Here is an 18,540-nt window from a genome sequence, read left to right on the forward strand (position 1 = left end):
ATATTTACAGAGGTTTGGTGTGACGTTCACAACCATGTTTGTAGGAGCACATAGTTTGTCCAATGGTGCGTAAAATAACAGAGGTGCTCAGTCACATGACATGTTTCTGTCATCATCTGACAACAAATTAAGTACATTTACTCAAATACTGTACTTCAGTACAATGTTGAGGTACTTGTACTTTATTTGAATGTTTCCATTTTTAGCCACTTGTACTTCACAATATTTGAGGAAATATTATACATTTATTTAACACCTATAGTCACTAGTTACTTTACAGAATATTTTATTTAACATAAAAACACTCATGATATGAAATACAACACATTAAAGATTAAACCAGTGTTTCACTTGTCTTTTAACCTCTTTCCTCTCCCATCAATCATCTCACAACCCCTCAGATTTATCTTGGGACCCTTTGGAGGGGCCCAACCCCTAGGTTGGGAACCACTGGACTTAACTACCTACAGTTAAGTTTGCTGTATATAAAGTAGTTCAAACTAGCTCCACCTTAACCAGCTACAACAATAAAATGTTGTTCACACACTGATGCATCAGTATTAATAATCTAATAATGTCATATTAACGTCACTACACAACCACTATTTTCACTTGTTATACTTCTACTACGTTTTACTCATCATACTTATGTTATATTGTAGTATTGCTGCTTTGAAGTAAAGGATGTAAAAACTTCTTCCTCCACTGGCTGTCATGGAGGGAATGTGAAGTGGATACATTTTGCTGTGTCAGCCTTTATTATCAGCCTATATCATATTATCTATATAAGACACTCACACTTTTTCATACATTTGTCAGTTGTGTCTTTTCTTAGTTCTCTTACCTTTTGCTAAAGTGTTTTTGTTTGAGTGCAGCAACAGAAGTCTACAGATTTCAAAAGTTTGGATGGAAGGCCTTTGCAGACTACCAGTGCTCCCATTATCACCTAGATTACTTTATTATTCTGCAATAAATCACTTCCATAACTGTGTGTCTGTTGCTTTTATCAGGTTGGTTCACACACTGTAAACTTGAAGCCAAAGACTCATCTCATATGTTTTATTTGGAAGAAAAGTGACTTTGATTGAAACACTTCACACAGTAATATTGATGAGGAAGGATAAAACTCTTCTATACAGGATGTAGTCAAGGTTACGGTTAAGCTGATGATAGTGTATTGTTAGCAGATAGAGAATCAACATTCAACATGGATTACAGATAAGTAAAGCTGGGTTTTCATTTCAGAGCTCAGTCTTCTTTCTTTTTTTCTTCTTCTCTTCTTTTCCCTCCTTGTGGAAGACTTTCCCATCAGGCTGTTCTCTCCACTTCAGGGTGACTCCACTCACTCCTTGCTCCTTCAGTCTGTCCTGGAACTGGGAAACACAAATGGAAGCCATTTTGAAACATTCATCCTCCCTATTGTGTTGTTGTGTGTAAAAAACCCCACTGGTTTTTAGATATTATCAAACTTCATAGTGGCAAAACACATCAAGCAGAATAAGGATGTAAACAAGTATTCTAGACCTGTTTGAGACACCCCCAGCCGCCAAACCCAGTCTGGATTTTGGAGACTTGCCTTTTTCAGGATGTCTGCTTTCACAGCACGGTCATTGAGATCCACAGAGGAGTCCTGCACCTTCATCCTCAGCTTAACTACCCACCTCTTTACTGGTACTGAGAAACAGAATGAGAGGAGAAATGAATCATTCATTTGCTGTCCTATTAGTTCTGTGATATTTACATTTTTTCATGTACATTCAAACATGATTTACGCTAAAGTTATGCAGCATTCTTTGGCTTCCACTGAAGGACAGTAAACCACTCACCAGGAGGGATGCTGTAGCAGACAAATGGAAATCTCTCTTCACAGGACTTAAACGACCATTGGTTTGATTCCTGCACACCACACATCATTTTCATGAGTGATCCTGAAACTGAGGCACTCCAACTGTTGAACGAGTAGGCACTGCCATCAGACCAGTTAATGTCAGGATCTCTATAGAGGCCAATCCATGTCCAGTCATGATCAAGTGCCCAATTCTTGACCTCCTGGTTCTTAATGTCGTTCCTCACAGTGGCCAGGTCTATGAAGTTCTCCCTGCAGTACCTCTGAGCATTGGACCAGTTCATTGGTTGATTCACAAAAACAAATTGAGGATCCAGCTGTGTTCCTGCAGATAAATTATTGGGGAAAAAATGAATTTTTGATTTGAAGTGCTGAACTTCAATGTAATCATTATTAGAGAAGAAATAATGCTTAGCTGGGTACTTACCATTATAACAGACGAAATAATGTGCATGTGTACAAGAATGAATCTGCCATGAGGGATGACTCTTTACAATAACTACACCGAGTTTATCAGTGTCTAAACTTGGTTGATTGGATCCCCAGTCCCTATATTCAGCTCCACTCCCTCTGTACCCATCTGACCACTTCCAATCAATGACTCTGTACAGGCCAATCCAGACTTGACTGTTGTAACCAGCAGATGAAACTGTGTTGATGAGTTGGTTCATGTCTTCAGTGTTTTCAATGGTGACCAGGTCTGTGTATGTCTCTCTGCAGTAGGTCTGAGCTTCAGTCCAATTCATGGGTTCAGCAACAAAGTGGTACTGATGGAGACGACATGTGGAGAAGATGGACCAGCCTGTGAGGAAAACACCACTTTTTAACATGTGAGGTGACTCTAACATTTTTAAGTATTACAGTATAATGAAATAATAAACACTGTTAGACATTAATAAACACACAGTATTTAACTTCTGCTGCTAGTGGTCTCTTAATCAAAACAAAAACAAAAGACAGAGTTTGATAACATCATGAAGTAATGTGGGATCATGGGAGTTGTTGTCTTCATTGTGAAATAACCACCATTGCAGTCATTGCAGTCAGCTTCTCCCGGTTAGGATTCCTTCAGTGTTCACTGTTCAGGAGGTTTTTACCAGGAACCAAATTATCCACAGAGGTCTCCTCCTCTCCAAAACAAACAGACCCAATTGTAGGGAAATTTTAGCTCAGTTTGGGGAAATTTACTGTTAAGCAGAACCACTTCAATTATTTGTCCAGCGTTATAACCTCAGAATCAGCATAATAAGACTAATAAATAGTTGCTCTTGGTGATTAGTCAAGAGAATCTTTAACACATAAATCAGCTTTGGGAAGGAATTAACTTGCACTCAGGAAAGGAATCGGATACGTAAAGTGACTGAAAGTAAGTTAAAGAAAACAAAGGCAATGACTTTATATGCAAAACATTTATTACCTAAAGACTAACCTAACAATGACACAAAACAACACTCACTAAACAAACAATGACGCTACAATGAAAGAATGAATGAATGCAGAACCAGAGTTTGTCAGAAAAGGGGTTGACTAGTGACCGTCACTGGAAGCAGCTGGTAAACTGGGGTGGCAAATTTAGAATTCAGTTGTAAGCAGATGAAGCTTTTTGAATTCACCCGGTTAGCAGAGCAGAAGTGTGCTACTTGCATGTCTGTGGGCTGGTAGCTGCTGAGTGGTGTGGTGACGTCAGGAGAGATGAGGAGGTGTTGCCACCATGGGGAGTGGAGATGAAGACTTGTCAGCTGAAGTTGGTTTCAACTCAGAGAAAGAATGGGACCTCGTACCAGTAACAAAGAGAATCCAACTATTGCATTCCAGTGATGGTCTTTTATAGGTACAGTTAGATAAGGGACTTCAGAGAAGCGTCTGACCAATCATGGCATCCACTGGAGGTCAGATAATTTGTCTTATTTTTAAAACAATCTCTCAAACAACTGTACCTTGTTACCAAACAACTACCATGACTAAAAATCAAATGTTCTTATGCTCAGGAGATTATAATGCTACCAAACAGCACATGTTTATCTCTAGTGGTTACTGAGATATTAATCACCTGATTTTAACACACATACAACTTGGAGAATTGAGTTAAAATTTCCAACATAGTTATGGACACAAATGTACACATTCAAACAATAAGAAAAGTAATAAAGTGATGGCATTGGCCACTTATTAAGGTAGACAGTGTTCTGCTGAGGAATATCCTACACAGTGATTAAAACCAGTAAAACACTGAATAAAGCAGTTTCATGTTAATAATCAGTGTTTCAGCCCCTCTGGATACGAGACATTCAGAGAGGCTGTTAACATTTGCTCAGCTTGTTTCTCTGATAACTTAATAATAATCTTAATAATAAGATCCAGACGTCTGATGACTAAAATCCTTCATCCGGTTAAAAGATATAGTTAAAAACAACCAAGATATAAAAAATGTTTAATAAAAATGTGGCTTAAATCTGGATACATGTCAGTTTATGACAGCATTTGGCAGACAACCACAACACTGATGTATGCACAAAGGTCATATGATGCTATTAACTGCCGACCAAATGAAAAGGACCCTTACCTTGATTAAAAGTGTGAATTTCTGGGTTTGAACATTAGAAACATTTTGGATGATGTAATTACACAACTCAATAAAATATTAAGTTAAACATTAAACATTAAACATTATAATGTGCAAAAGTTACATATTATATCTTTAAATATTTCACTGACCTGAGAGATACAGGACACCCAGCAAGATCCTTTCCATCCATTAAACATTAAACATTATAATGTGCAAAAGTTACATATTATATCTTTAAATATTTCACTGACCTGAGAGATACAGGACACCCAGCAAGATCCTTTCCATCATGATGCTGCTCTGAGGTCTCTGTGTGTCGATGTTCACTCTTACAAGGAAACTCTACCTCTGTATTAGCTGTTATTAGGCAAATCTAGTCAAATACAACACCAGCTTCTCTTCTCTGTTAGGGGCAAAAGTCACAGTTCTGTTGCATTCTATATGCAAAAAGTATTGACACACATGTAAATGTTTGTCTCCAACACATTGTAAAGTACCCACAGAGCATTTTTGAGGCTGTGTTTTTCAAAGTCATACTTTGGTCGTGTGCAAAGTGATTTGAAGGGATCAGTTCATCTCAACTACAAAATATATCTATTTTATTTCTCACTTACCTCCAGTCGTATCTAGCGTTCAGAGTTTCAGTTGTATTTGTCTTCTATACAGTAGAGGTGAATGGAATTTTCTGTTTCTTTGTTTTTTGGTGCTCACAGTGTTGAAAAAGTTACATTCAGATAATTCAGCAGCAACATCTCCCTCTGGAGTCTTCATTACTCCAAACAGAATTCACTGTGATTAGTTTTCATTGGGACTATTTCTTCATTAGAAAGTAGTTCCAATGATACCTGTTCACAGAGAGGCTGGGCTGGATGTTTGAAATGTTTAAATGTGGTTAACACCTCTAATTAAAATTCCACTGATTCCAATGTGTATATACATCAGATGAAAATACACACATACATATATAAATAAATTGAGTAATATCAGTTCACAGGTTTAATAGGAGACAGTTCAACCAGATTTGGCTCATGGCTGCTATTTGTCTACCACTACTCTACTACATATTGTTGCCTTCAGGCAGCAGGAAGTGCTCACTTATACATATTGTAATTTTCACACATTGTTAACCTTGATCAGAAGTTTCTATCAAATCAGATGAGGAGTTGAAGTGGGTATAATGTTGCATTTTTGGGGTGGGACACATTTTCAGGAAGTGGAGTCACATGTGGCACAGTGCTAGAAAAGGGTCAGATATATTTGACTATATAACACCTTGAAATCAAGACAACCTTTAAAAAGATACAAGCATGTGCTTTAACTTCTAAAAAACTGAACTGATGGTTTAAAGACATGTTTTATTTTTTCTAAAATGTGATTTTTGCCTCGAGACATAATTAGTGCAGTTAGTGTAAATGTTAAGACATTCTGAATGATGGTGATGTTTTATTGTGTAAAATGATGATCTGGTTCATGTTTTTGCTATCTACTACTCACTGGCAATAACAGACACAAGTACATTTTATGTCTAAAGGGTTGAATAGATACATACAAATATATTGTATTTCTTATGCAAAGTGCAGAAAGTGTGATGATCATCTCTGGTTTACCAACAAACACAAGTGCTTCCTAAGATTCCACACAGGACGAGACTCCAGAAAATAAAAAAAGGATGTACATGTACAGTGGGATCCAAAGTCTGAGACCTCTAGTCAAGATACTTCTATTTTGCATTTGTTCTGAATGTAAAACTATTTCTTTCATTACAAGTGATTTGAAAAATGTACATAAATTTCAGAATATCTTAGTATTTCCTCCTTTTACTTTAATGACATCATGCACTCCAGCTGGCATGGACTCCACAAGTCTGTTCAAAACCGGATGAGCCTCGTTAGGATTTGACAATGTTCCAAAGAGCTTCTTGTGATGTCACAGAATGTTCAGTCTTCAAGTCCCCCATAAATGTTCAATGGGGTTGAGGTCAGGTGACTGTGGAGGAAAGTCCACGACAGTCAGGACTCCTTGGTCTTCTTTGGTCTTCAGTAGTTCTTGCAAAGCTTTGAGGTGTGTTTGGGGTCATTATCCTGCTGCAGTATGAATCCTTCTCCACAAAGATGCAAACCAGAGGGTACAGCATGTCTCTGAAGAATGGAGTGGTACTTCTCCAACATTAAGATTGATATATATCAATTATATATAGTATATCTTATGCATGTATTTGTGCGTGTGTGTGTGTGTGTGTGTGTGTGTAGGTCATTCACTGTCCCTCAGGTTGTGGCATGTTCATACATATTGGGCATATATATACTGCATGTGAGCTCCTACATTATTAAATTAGCAATTTAACAGCAGCTGAAAATCTTTTTGCTGACCTTCAGTGGTTAAACTTCTAACCTTGCTGCTGTGACGTAGAGAAGTGTACTTTGGGCTGTGGTAAGTACATCATGACATTGCTGTTGGGTGTGGTTACAGGTGCAACAGAGCATACTTTTGACTACACCCATCAGTAAGGGGGCTTCTCTTTAGCCTGGGGTCTGTTCCAGATCGTGGGTTTAGTGAAAACACGTGAGATGACTTTAACTGAGGGTCAGTCACTGTGGTAACTCACTCTGTGAACTAACCTGCTCACTGGCAGCTTTTCTTCAAACCCTGAGTTTCTGTCTGTCTCCTCCCTCCTGCAGAGCCTGAAGGAGTTGTCGGACATGCTGTTTCATTTCCTCATTGTTACAGTTGATATTCATTTGCAGAGCTTTATGTTGGGAGTGGAAGTTTCCCAAGGACTGATTTTACTGACCCAGCCGCTAACAGTAATGTCTTTGAACAGCAATGAACTCATCCTACTTACAAGTATTGTGTTTGTATCCAAAGTCTGATATATCTTATTTCTCTGTGCCGTAGACCTCCGTTGTCCAAAAACTATTATAAACTCGTTAATGAGCCACACGGCTGCACTGTGTGACATGTTTCTTCCTCATGATGAGTTTAGGGCAGCTTGTTGAGGAACGGCTCCAAAAACTAATAACAGTGATCACACTTTCAGTCTCAGGAGAGTAGTTCTCTGTACAGCAGATGGAGTTTGCCCAGCTGTCATGGAAAAGTGAACGTTCAAACTTCCATTTTTACGAGCCCTTTAAGTACAACCTCAACTTGAGCTTTTTCTTAACTTGAACCACATCCTTAACATGGAGACGTCCTTAAAACGCTCAGAAAAATAGAAATGTTGCATTTCATCACAGTCAGCAGTGAGCTGTTTGTCAGGTTTATTCATTTATGTACAAGCATTCCTGTCACCAAGGCAGAGACTGTCTGAGATATAAAACAGAGTAGAAAATGAATAAGATGCAAAAACAAACACTGATGCATGAGTCTGTATTCCCCCCATAACCCCCCACCCCCACCTACAAAGCCAAGCTATGTACAGCAGGTTCACTTTTACTGACATCAGACATCTTGCTCAGTTATAAGCCACACCAAGCTGACAGAGAAACAACATGAACTAAATACTTGCAGATATAAATCCTCTACTCCTTGTCTTCATGCTAACATGCTGACTACAGTGGAGCATAAAGCGTAAATCAAAAAAGCACCATAAAAATATAAAAATATGACATTGATGAGACATGTGGGCAGCACATCTCTAGCCTGGAATCAGGCTCATTTTTTCTCAGTAAGCAGGTGCAGGTGGTAGCCATGCAGGTACTTTTGGTTTGGAACAACTTTCTACTGCAAAAATAGTACTTAAGAAAACAGGTTTTTTGAAAGACACGTTGCGTTTGAATTTGTAATTATTGATTATGCTGTTAGTGCCATAAACAATATTCTATTCAGTCTCATTGTGTTGGTGCAGAAATCTCAATACCTGGACAAATACAACCAAAAGTATCTGCATGGCTACACAACACTAGAGACAAGTGAGAAAATATGGTTTTCCATATTAAAAACTGGCAGTTCAGGTAATGGACACAACTAAAAAAGGCCCTGATGAAGATGAGGGGCTCTGGTTTCAGAGCCAGTTGACAGAAGGGGCCTACCAACTGTCAGCTGCTGTCCTGAAACAGCTACCAGAGGTCAGTGTCCGGAGGTTCTCCACAATACAAATACAGGATTGTATTCATTCAGCAAGAAAACAGGAAATAAAACAGGGGATTCACCATTACCCACCAATATACCTTCAAATTCCTCCCACATCACAGACATAAAATATGAATTCATGATGATGCTGAGAATAATTCTGCTTCTTGAAATAAATAGCTCTTTGAGAGGAGCTGCATTGTTGTTCAGCTGCTGTGTGATTACTGTGACCCTTAAAGATGCACTTTGCTGATGCTGACACACATGAATGACAACCAGTCATGATGTAGAAAATATGATCGTGTGGAGCCAAACAAATTCTACAAAAACACTTTAAATATATCAACATAAATAAACAAAGGGAAGCTAGTATTTCCTTCAAACATTTACAAATAAATACTTGGTTTTGACCTTTTTGAACCCAAACTGAATCAGATTTTGAGTGAAAAGGAAACAAAGAGACTGGTGGTTGCTTGAAGAAGAAAGTTTGTGCACTAAACATGCTCCATAGTATAAAAGTTTCAAAAGGTTGCTATTTCTGTATGTTGTGGTACTTACAGTTTACTAAAACGGGCAACTTGTTCTGGTTCATGTGAATGCTATGCTTGTGTCCTCAACATGCTCTCAGACTGTATGAACAGTTTAAATAAATATAAACACAATTTCTTAAAAAGAAAAAAAGAGGAAATAACATGAGACTGATGTGAGGGGTTGAGAGGTTTATGTGCTGTTCTTCTGCTCCCATTCCTGCAAAACAAACAAACAGAGACACACACTTAGTTTGCATGCTCCACATTTACATGGATTTGTCTTTGATATTATCAAGCAAGCAAACAAAACTTTATTTATATCATACATTTCATTCCAGGAATGTACTATGTAAATGTGCTTCCAGCTGAGCTACCATGAAAGTTACAGACAAATATGCACATAATGTTGTACAATACAGAAAATAATACTAGAAAATAGTTTTAGAAAATGAGCATAAAAGATTATTTTTACAAACATTTTCAACACTTGCCTACTCCAGCCTCAAACCTGTCAGAATTGTAGGAGAACCAGTTGATCTTTGTTTTTCCTGCAAAAATAGCCCAAAGAAGGTCTGAGCTCAATCAACAATAACCTCTAACCTCAAAAGACATGGATGTATATTCAACTTTGTCTGGAAATGCCCTCAGGTAAACTGAGAACCCTTCCTTCACATTAAAGTGTCCGTTTTGACTCCTCACAGAACCATCTCCTCACCCCAAACTCTCTCTAAATTGTGTGGGACAATCCCAAGTGGAATTTATGATTTATGAGGGATTAAAGGACCCTTTCCTTGGACAAGTGCAGAGAGACTGTTTATCATAGTGAAACCTCATCAATTTGTTTGATGAGTTTGGACAACTCTACCTACATTTTATGTTTCTTTTCACCTTCTAATCTCATACATACACACACACCCACATTCCTCCCCTGTTGCTTTCACCCTGGTGAGACTTCCAATAAAGATAGTCCAGACCTGTCATAAATTCAGTTAAGCCTTAGTTGAATTTCTGTGTTCCTTAAAACCAGAAGTTTGATTCAATGTTTCTTAAGTATAAAATCATCTTGTAATCTATATATTATTGGTCACAAAGTAATGCCTGTCAAATTGTTACATAGTAATAGAACCACAGTGCCATCCAGTGGACAACATTCAGCGAGGTTGAAGCTGATGTATGATGTATGTTTTTTTTTATTGTGATATCTATTAAATTGCCTTTAAACTCTACATGACTCAGTAGGAATGTGATATGTATGAAGGATTACTTTGATAAGCAAAGAATTAACACGAGTAGTTACAATGTATGATAGCTAGTAGGAAGAGTAAGTTTGTTAAATAACTATAGTATGTTTTAATTAAGCTGTGTGAGGCCCTGTTAGTGGACATATAGCCAACAAAGATGACATTTTATTTTGGTAACGCTTTACAATACAGCCCGCAATGTACAGTGTAATTACTCTGTAGTTACGGTGTAATCTTTTGTACTAACGGTGTACCAGTACAGTACGTACCAATACATATATGTAGGTACAGGGGAACAAGATGTGACGTTATGGAATAAGGGGGTAAAAATTTAGGAATTTACAAATTACACTGTAGTAATTGTTTAACTACCAGGTACCTATTCTATTATTACATACATGAGTATGTACGACCTACTGAGCAATAATCTGGAACTTTGGGAAGAACTGCAGGGTAACGTTACCGCTTAAATACATTCATATTATTACTCACCGTATGTTTGCTCTAAAGTAGTTCAGCAGGGAGCAGATCGGATGTGTTCCCTCATGTCACCAGCGCACACCTGTAGGATGGGCGGGCGGAGAGCCTTGTCCATTTCTTTATAGAAAACACTCCGTCGCCCCCTGCTGTGATCTGATGTGAATGAAGCCCATTCAACTGTGATGACGCTGATATGAGAGGTCATAAGTCACCAGTGTAATAAAAACATAGTACTCTTGCGTTATTATTGTCTTTATGGCATTGCTTTTATTGCTGCCTCTCCAAATCTTTGCCTCTTATTTAATTTACACTTTGTATTTTGCCTGTTTATTAAAAGAAAATAACAAGCAGATAGACGTGTAATTGTGCCACTTTTACCTGGCTGGTCACGGCCACCTATGTCACTTCCTCTTTATGTTAGTATGTCACTTTCCATACAAGGGAAACGCCGACAGCGCAATCAAATCACATTATAAATACTCATTGAATACACACACACAGACGTGTTTTCCCGTAGCGTACGGCAGAGTGCTATAGTCCTCCTACACGGTGGTCAGCTGGCAGACAGGGAGTTTGGTCTTCCTGTTCGAGGTATGTATAGTAGTTGAAAGTCAACCTGCCAGGTTTTCTTCATGGTATTAATGGCAACAATTGTAAATACCAGGTGCAGGCAACCCCAGCTTTTGAACATCCAGATCCGTGGGAGACAGTAGATTTCACCTGTAGAGGTAGGCACTAATAGTTGTTGTTTCCTGTGTAGTGTTGTATTGAGTCGTATCAAAAATGATGAGTTCTTTGTGATTGAGGGGTCCAGAGCGGAGGAGCATTTGAGCTGTGCCATAATTGGCCGGGGTTATTATGGTAGAGGTAGGATGAAATAATTAAACATATCATATTGAAGGCCACGGTTGGATATTTGGGATTGTTTTTTGTTTTTTTTAAATTTTCCTTTTTCTTTTCTTTTAGGATAGTTTGCTACTGTTTTGCCTATAGTTTTTGTTGATTTTTATTTTTTTCTTTCTTTTGTTTAGTTGTATGTAGTGTTGCTTTTGCCTCTTTTGGTTCAGCATATTTTTGACTGATTGTAGTATTGGTTGATTTGTGTTGTGAGACGAGTCCACTGCGCCTGAAGGACCTCGTTAGGTGTATTAATGCTGTCTCTGCGCTCCTTTATTTTAGCTTTAGGTATCCGGGCTGTACTGTGTGGGGGCTCTAGCCGTATGGTTTGTTGTGCACCTGCATGCAGACAAGTATTACACGGCACCTAGGGGTGTTAGTTTGCTGTGTGTGTGTGTGTGTGTGTGTGTTTGCAGTGGTGGCAGTGCTGTGCAAACACATGGTGATGTAGTCGTGGGAAGAAGAGGCTATCTCGTACCAGTCAGCCTGGCTTGTTAATCATATGTTTTTGTTTTTTTCTTTAGAGTTAGGAGTGATTTGAATATATATATATATTATTATTTGCTCAGAAACAGCATGATCGTGAGGGTGTTTGAGGTATTTTCAACTTTGAAATACCTACTTGGCAGATATTATCTTTATTATATCAATAAATTGGTCTCTGGTTGTATTACAACATTACTGTTTTTTTAAATTGATCTTTTTAAATAAGTTTAAATGAATAAATTTCATACAATTGTTCTCGAAGCCACGTCTGTTTAATTTCTTTACACTTATCTGTGTGTTGACCTGTATAGAGTAGGTGGTCTTGGGGGAAGCCCAGTTTAAGGTGGGATTAGCAGTGCCTTACCCTCCAGTTGGGCAGGTCACACATACCACAGAAATGTTTTCACCTGTATATAGTCATTCCTTGTGTATATTTCCATATCCAACAATTGTGATTAAATGTTAATTAATTGTTAGATTTGTCCAACACATCCACTCTGATCTAATTAATGTCCTCTAGTGAGGCTGGAAGTTGTGCAGCTGTTTGCTGTGTTTAATACTTTGGATTTTGGCGGGCCAGCTGTTGTATAACGACAGCCGGGAGTTCCCTAATTTTAAATGAAGTCATTATTTGTGTTATTTAATTTATCATTTAAGTAACTTGGTGTTTGCTTGATCTTTTCTTTTAACTCCTAATGTAGTCTACTCGTATTTTGTGTCAAACATAGGTAACGGTAAATGGTAAAATGACATTACTTTATGTACAGTACATACTGTATAGTAGTTGTTTATGTACAGTATATAACTTACAGCCTGCTCAGATATACAGTCATGAGTGAAATATTACACATTTTGTATTTTAGACTAAAATAAATGTATATAATTTGTTGGTACAGTTGGTATTATAGTGTAACAATGTAAATGTAAAACAGGTTACCTCACTCTCTCCACAACGGATCACAATATCTATTTTTTCTGTACCAGTAGGCCCAATTTGCAACATAGCCAAGCCTATGTGAAATATCTTAATAACCTAAACGTGGGTGAGGGTGGATGTGTTCTAAGGCACCACAGTTGAATAAAGACAAAATAAATCTTGTTCTTCTATCACAATGGAACTTATTATTATAGACCTACATACAATATATTTCTGTATTATAACCTTTATTTTTATCATGAAATTATGCAAATTAGGCAAACTCATGTAATAAGTCAGAACAAATATAACTATTTCAGGTGCATCGTCTTCCTTTAATCATATGTGTATAATAATTAACACGAAAAATAGAAATGTACAGTGGGGGAAATAAGTATTCAACACGTCAACATTTTTTTCAGGAAACATATTTCCAGTGCAGATATTCATATGAAATTAAGATCAGACATTGATATTAACTCAATAAGGCAAAACAGCTAAAGAAATCATAACATTCCAATCAATAAAAAAGTCATGTACATTAAATTTGAATGACCTAAAGTCTTGAACACGCTGTATGAACAAACAATGAACCACTAATTAGTCCTCTTACCTGTGCTATTTAGAATCAGCTGGTTAGTTCATGTGGCTATTAGCACTTCCACTCTTTTAAAAAGGGTTAGACATCTGTGAACACATTATTTGTTACCAAGCTGTCATGAAGAAGCATCTCATGATGATTAGAGGCAAAGAGCTCTCCCAAAACCTTTGCAACAAGACTGTTGAGCAACATAGGAAGGGTACAGGTTAGCGACTGAATCCTCAACTCTTAAATGTTCCCATAAGCACCACTGGGGCCATTATCTGCAAGTGGAAGCAGCATCACTCCACCATCAACTGGCTGGGGCATCAAGGGGCTGTGGTTTCCCCTTCCTTAGCTGCCTCCAGGCCCTGGGGAGGAAGCTGACTGTCAGAGGACGCACCCCGTCCCTCCCTCACCCATCATGAGGAGTGTATGTGTCTGACACAGAAGTAGCCCCAACTTGACCCCACCATGCCCGTCAGAAACAAAGCTTTCACATTTATTTCTTTTTCACAAATGAGCACACGATTCTTAACCTTTGACTGTCTAAACTAAAAATAAATGAAATGATATGAAACATTCTGTTATTAATGTCCATTATCAAAGTCAAACTCTATGTAGAAATATAGGACTGGCAGTAGCAGCACTGCAGCAGCAACACTGTCTGTGTGGACACTGCAGGTGTGTGAGACGCAGCAGTTCAGTGATGCACACACACTGTTCAGGTAAAGGTAGGCTGTGTGTTCCAGGAGTTAGAGGCACCACACTGAGGAGGGGGTTGCTTATGTCTCCCCAACTCAGGTGAGATGAATAAAGGGAAAAACAATGTCTGTTGCTCGTTCTTCTCTGGCCTCTCATCTTACATCTTTCTATGACATAACGTCGTGCAGGCAGCCTGCTTGGCAGCAGATGTTCTCTCCTCTACTCATCTGCACTGTGCCTGAGTTTCTTCTCCAGAAATGTTGCACAAGGTGAGTAATTTCTCCCATCTCTGTTATCAACCTTACACTCTAACTGTGCCAGACACACAGGAGCACATAGCCGGGCTCACACACGGTAAATGGGTGATGATTCTTCCCAGGTTCATGGTCCCGGAAGGTTTCATCAGCGAAGGGTGGCATCCACTCTCCAAGAAACCAGGTAAAGGTGAGTAATTTATTATTACATCATTATCATTTGTGTCAAACAAAAGGCCACTAAACACAGCTCCCATCTAAATGTTTCAAGGTGCATATCAATACAAAACTCCAGGTTCTTAGTTTAACCAAACTACATCCAAATAAGTCACTTTACTGAACTCAATACATGTTTTATTTTCTCTCTCTGTTATCTGTCTTCCTCAAATTCTCTCAAGCATCTCATGTAGAAATGCAATAGGACTCAGTAAATCATTACCAACAAAGAGAGAAATACAGGAGAGGTTCAATGACTCCTCTAAAATGAAGATATTTCAGATGTTTTCTCAAGCAAACCATTTTAATGATCCTATGGTAGTGAGATTATTTCTAAAGGGTAACATGCAATCAGCTGTAGTTCAGTAAAACTACAACAACAAATCACATCCTCCCCTCTTGTTTTACATGTCTGTCTCTCACTTTGTTCCCACATTTACTAGACTCTCACTTTGTAGCCAACAATACACACATGCAAACACAAGAGTGCAGTGTTGCATTTTAATTCTCACACACAAATACGTGGAGAGCTCAGCATGTATGCAATATGAAACACAGTATGTGCTCATGCAGTCATTGATAATTCACTATAATCCCACTATGTATCTGTATATTCTTTAGTTGTGTGTAATTATTTAGACCTGACATATTTACAGAGGTTTGGTGTGACGTTCACAACCATGTTTGTAGGAGCACATAGTTTGTCCAATGGTGTGTAAAATAACAGAGGTGCTCAATCACATGACATGTTCCTGTCTTCATCTGACAACAAACTAGCTACATTTACTCAAATACTGTACTTCAGTACAATTTTGAGGTACTTGTACTTTACTTGAATATTTCCATTTTTAGAAACTTGTACTTCACAATATTTGAGGAAATATTATACATTTATTTAACACCTATAGTCACTAGTTACTGTACAGAATATTTTATTTAACATAAAAACACTCATGATATGAAATACAACACATTAAAGATTAAACCAGTGTTTCACTTGTCTTTTAACCTCTTTCCTCTCCCATCAATCATCTCACGACCCCTCAGATTTATCTTGGGACCCTTTGTAGGGGCCCAACCCCTAGGTTGGGAACCACTGGACTTAACTACCCACAGTTAAGTTTGCTGTATATAAAGTAGTTCAAACTAGCTCCACCTTAACCAGCTACAACAATAAAATGTTGTTCACACACTGATGCATCAGTATTAATAATCTAATAATGTCATATTAACGTCACTGCACAACCACTATTTTCACTTGTTATACTTCTACTACGTTTTACTCATCATACTTATGTTATATCGTAGTATTGCTGCTTTGAAGTAAAGGATGTAAAAACTTCTTCCTCCACTGGCTGTCATGGAGGGAATGTGAAGTGGATACATTTTGCTGTGTCAGCCTATATTATCAGCCTATATCATATTATCTATATAAGATACTCACACTTTTTCATACATTTGTCAGTTGTGTCTTTTCTTAGTACTCTTGCCTTTTGCTAAAGTGTTTTTGTTTGAATGCAGCAACAGAAGTCTACAGATTTCAAAAGTTTGGATGGAAAGCCTTTGCAGACTACCAGTGCTCCCATTATCACCTAGATTACTTTATTATTCTGCAATCAATCACTGCCATAACTGTGTGTCTGTTGCTTTTATCAGGTTGGTTCACACACTGTAAACTTGAAGCCAAAGACTCATCTCATATGTTTTATTTGGAAGAAAAGTGACTTTGATTGAAACACTTCACACAGTAATATTGATGAGGAAGGATAAAACTCTTCTATACAGGATGTAGTCAAGGTTACGGTTAAGCTGATGATAGTGTATTGTTAGCAGATAGAGAATCAACATTCAACATGGATTACAGATAAGTAAAGCTGGGTTTTCATTTCAGAGCTCAGTCTTCTTTCTATTTTTCTTCTTCGCTTCTTTTCCCTCCTTGTGGAAGACTTTCCCATCAGGCTGTTCTCTCCACTTCAGGGTGACTCCACTCACTCCTTGCTCCTTCAGTCTGTCCTGGAACTGGGAAACACAAATGGAAGCCATTTTGAAACATTCATCCCCCCTATTGTGTTGTTGTTGTGTCTAAAACCCCCACTGGTTTTTAGATATTATCAAACTTCATAGTGGCAAAACACATCAAGCAGAATAAGCATGTAAACAAGTATTCTAGACCTGTTTGAGACACACCAGCCCCTAACCCAGTCTGGATTTTGGAGACTTGCCTTTTTCAGGATGTCTGCTTTCACAGCAGGGTCATTGAGATCCACAGAGGAGTCCTGCGCCTTCATCCTCAGCTTAACTACCCGCCTCTTTACTGGTACTGAGACACAGAATGAGAGGAGAAATTAATCATTCATTTGCTGTCCTATTAGTTCTGTGATATTTACATTTTTTTCATGTACATTCAAACATGATTTATGCTAAAGTTATGCAGCATTCTCTGGCTTCCACTGAAGGACAGTAAACCACTCACCAGGAGGGATGCTGTAGCAGACAAATGGAAATCTCTCTCCACAGGACATAAATGTCCATTGGTTTGATTCCTGCACACCACACATCATTTTCATCAATTTGAGTGATGCTGAAACTGAACCACTCCAATTGGTGAACGAGTAGGCACTGCCATCAGACCAGTTAATGTTAGGATCTCTGTACAGGCCGATCCATGCCCAGTATGTACCTGGCACCAAGTTCATGACCTCCTGGTTCTCAGTGTTGTTCCTCACAGTGGCCAGGTCTGTGAAGTTCTCCCTGCAGTACCTCTGAGCATTGGACCAGTTCATTGGTTGATTCACAAAAACAAATTGAGGATCCAGCTGTGTTCCTGCAGTTAAATTATTGGGGGAAAAAATGAATCTTTGAGTTGAAGTCCTGAACTACAATATAATCATTATTAGAGAAGAAACAATACTTTGCTTAGTGCTTACCATTATAACAGATGAAAACATTTTGAACTTGGCAGAAATCATCCCACCATAACTGATCTTTAGCTCTACTCACTACACAGAGTTCATCAGCCCCTAAATCTGGTTGATTGGATGCCCAGTTCCTATATTCATCTCCACTCCCTCTGTACCCATCTGACCACTTCCAATCAATGACTCTGTACAGGCCAATCCAGACTTGACTGTTGTAACCAGCAGATGAAACTGTGTTGTTGAGTTGGTTCATGTCTTCAGTGTTTTCAATGGTGACCAGGTCTGTGTATGTCTCTCTGCAGTAGGTCTGAGCTTCAGTCCAATTCATGGGTTCAGCAACAAAGTGGTACTGATGGAGACGACATGTGGAGAAGATGGACCAGCCTGTGAGGAAAACACCACTTTTTAACATGTGAGGTGACTCTAACATTTTTAAGTATTACAGTATAATGAAATAATAAACACTGTTAGACATTATTAAACACACAGTATTTAACTTCTGCTGCTAGTGGTCTCTTAATCAAAACAAAAACAAAAGACAGAGTTTGATGACATCATGAAGTAGTGTGGGATCATGGGAGTTGTTGTCTTCATTGTGAAATAATCACCATTGCAGTCTTTGCAAATTATGCAAATTATCCACAGAGGTCTCCTCCTCTCCAAAACAAACAGACCCAATTGTAGGGAAATTTTAGCTCAGTTTGGGGAAATTTACTGTTAAGCAGAATTATTACAAAGAACCCCTTCAATTATTTGTCCAGCGTTATAACCTCAGAATCAGCATAATAAGACTAATAAATAGTTTCTCTTGGTGATTAGTCAAGAGAATCTTTAACA

General features: G+C 38.2%; 2 protein-coding genes and 1 long non-coding RNA gene across 3 annotated transcripts; 1 reads left to right on the top strand and 2 right to left on the bottom strand.

Moving 5' to 3' along the window:
- Positions 1–1,453: 1,453 nt before the first annotated feature.
- Positions 1,454–4,734, bottom strand: LOC122974515 (L-selectin-like). Its single transcript, XM_044342551.1, has 5 exons — positions 4,664–4,734; positions 2,274–2,648; positions 1,827–2,171; positions 1,577–1,674; positions 1,454–1,468 (listed from the first exon to the last, which is right to left on the bottom strand). Exons 1-5 carry the CDS (start codon positions 4,701–4,703, stop codon positions 1,454–1,456), a joined length of 873 nt encoding a protein of 290 aa, XP_044198486.1. The 5' UTR covers positions 4,704–4,734.
- A 6,296-nt stretch (positions 4,735–11,030) lies between these two features.
- Positions 11,031–11,635, top strand: LOC122973218. The gene is made up of 3 exons (XR_006399917.1): positions 11,031–11,322; positions 11,396–11,459; positions 11,538–11,635. It is a non-coding gene; the product is annotated as an uncharacterized LOC122973218 (long non-coding RNA).
- A 5,096-nt stretch (positions 11,636–16,731) lies between these two features.
- On the bottom strand, positions 16,732–18,198 carry LOC122974516 (macrophage mannose receptor 1-like). Its single transcript, XM_044342552.1, has 3 exons — positions 17,786–18,198; positions 17,259–17,604; positions 16,732–17,105 (listed from the first exon to the last, which is right to left on the bottom strand). Exons 1-3 carry the CDS (start codon positions 18,131–18,133, stop codon positions 16,897–16,899), a joined length of 903 nt encoding a protein of 300 aa, XP_044198487.1. The 5' UTR covers positions 18,134–18,198; the 3' UTR covers positions 16,732–16,896.
- Positions 18,199–18,540: the final 342 nt, after the last annotated feature.

This window comes from Thunnus albacares, chromosome 22, assembly GCF_914725855.1.
Source record: "Thunnus albacares chromosome 22, fThuAlb1.1, whole genome shotgun sequence".
Taxonomy (NCBI): domain Eukaryota; kingdom Metazoa; phylum Chordata; class Actinopteri; order Scombriformes; family Scombridae; genus Thunnus; species Thunnus albacares.

Bases quoted from the DNA above. Each gene is read 5' to 3' on its own strand.
- LOC122974516 (XM_044342552.1), bottom strand. From the start codon at position 18,133: ATGTTAGAGTCACCTCACATGTTAAAAAGTGGTGTTTTCCTCACAGGC. The intron at 17,605-17,785 runs GTGAGTAGAGCT...ACTGCAGGAACA, and splicing joins GGGCTGATGAACTCTGTGTA to CAGCTGGATCCTCAATTTGT. The intron at 17,106-17,258 runs GTGAGTGGTTTA...TCTGTGTCTCAG, and splicing joins CTGCTACAGCATCCCTCCTG to TACCAGTAAAGAGGCGGGTA.
- LOC122974515 (XM_044342551.1), bottom strand. From the start codon at position 4,703: ATGATGGAAAGGATCTTGCTGGGTGTCCTGTATCTCTCAG. The intron at 2,649-4,663 runs GTCAGTGAAATA...TTTTCCTCACAG, and splicing joins GGGTGTCCTGTATCTCTCAG to GCTGGTCCATCTTCTCCACA. The intron at 1,675-1,826 runs GTGAGTGGTTTA...TCTGTTTCTCAG, and splicing joins CTGCTACAGCATCCCTCCTG to TACCAGTAAAGAGGTGGGTA.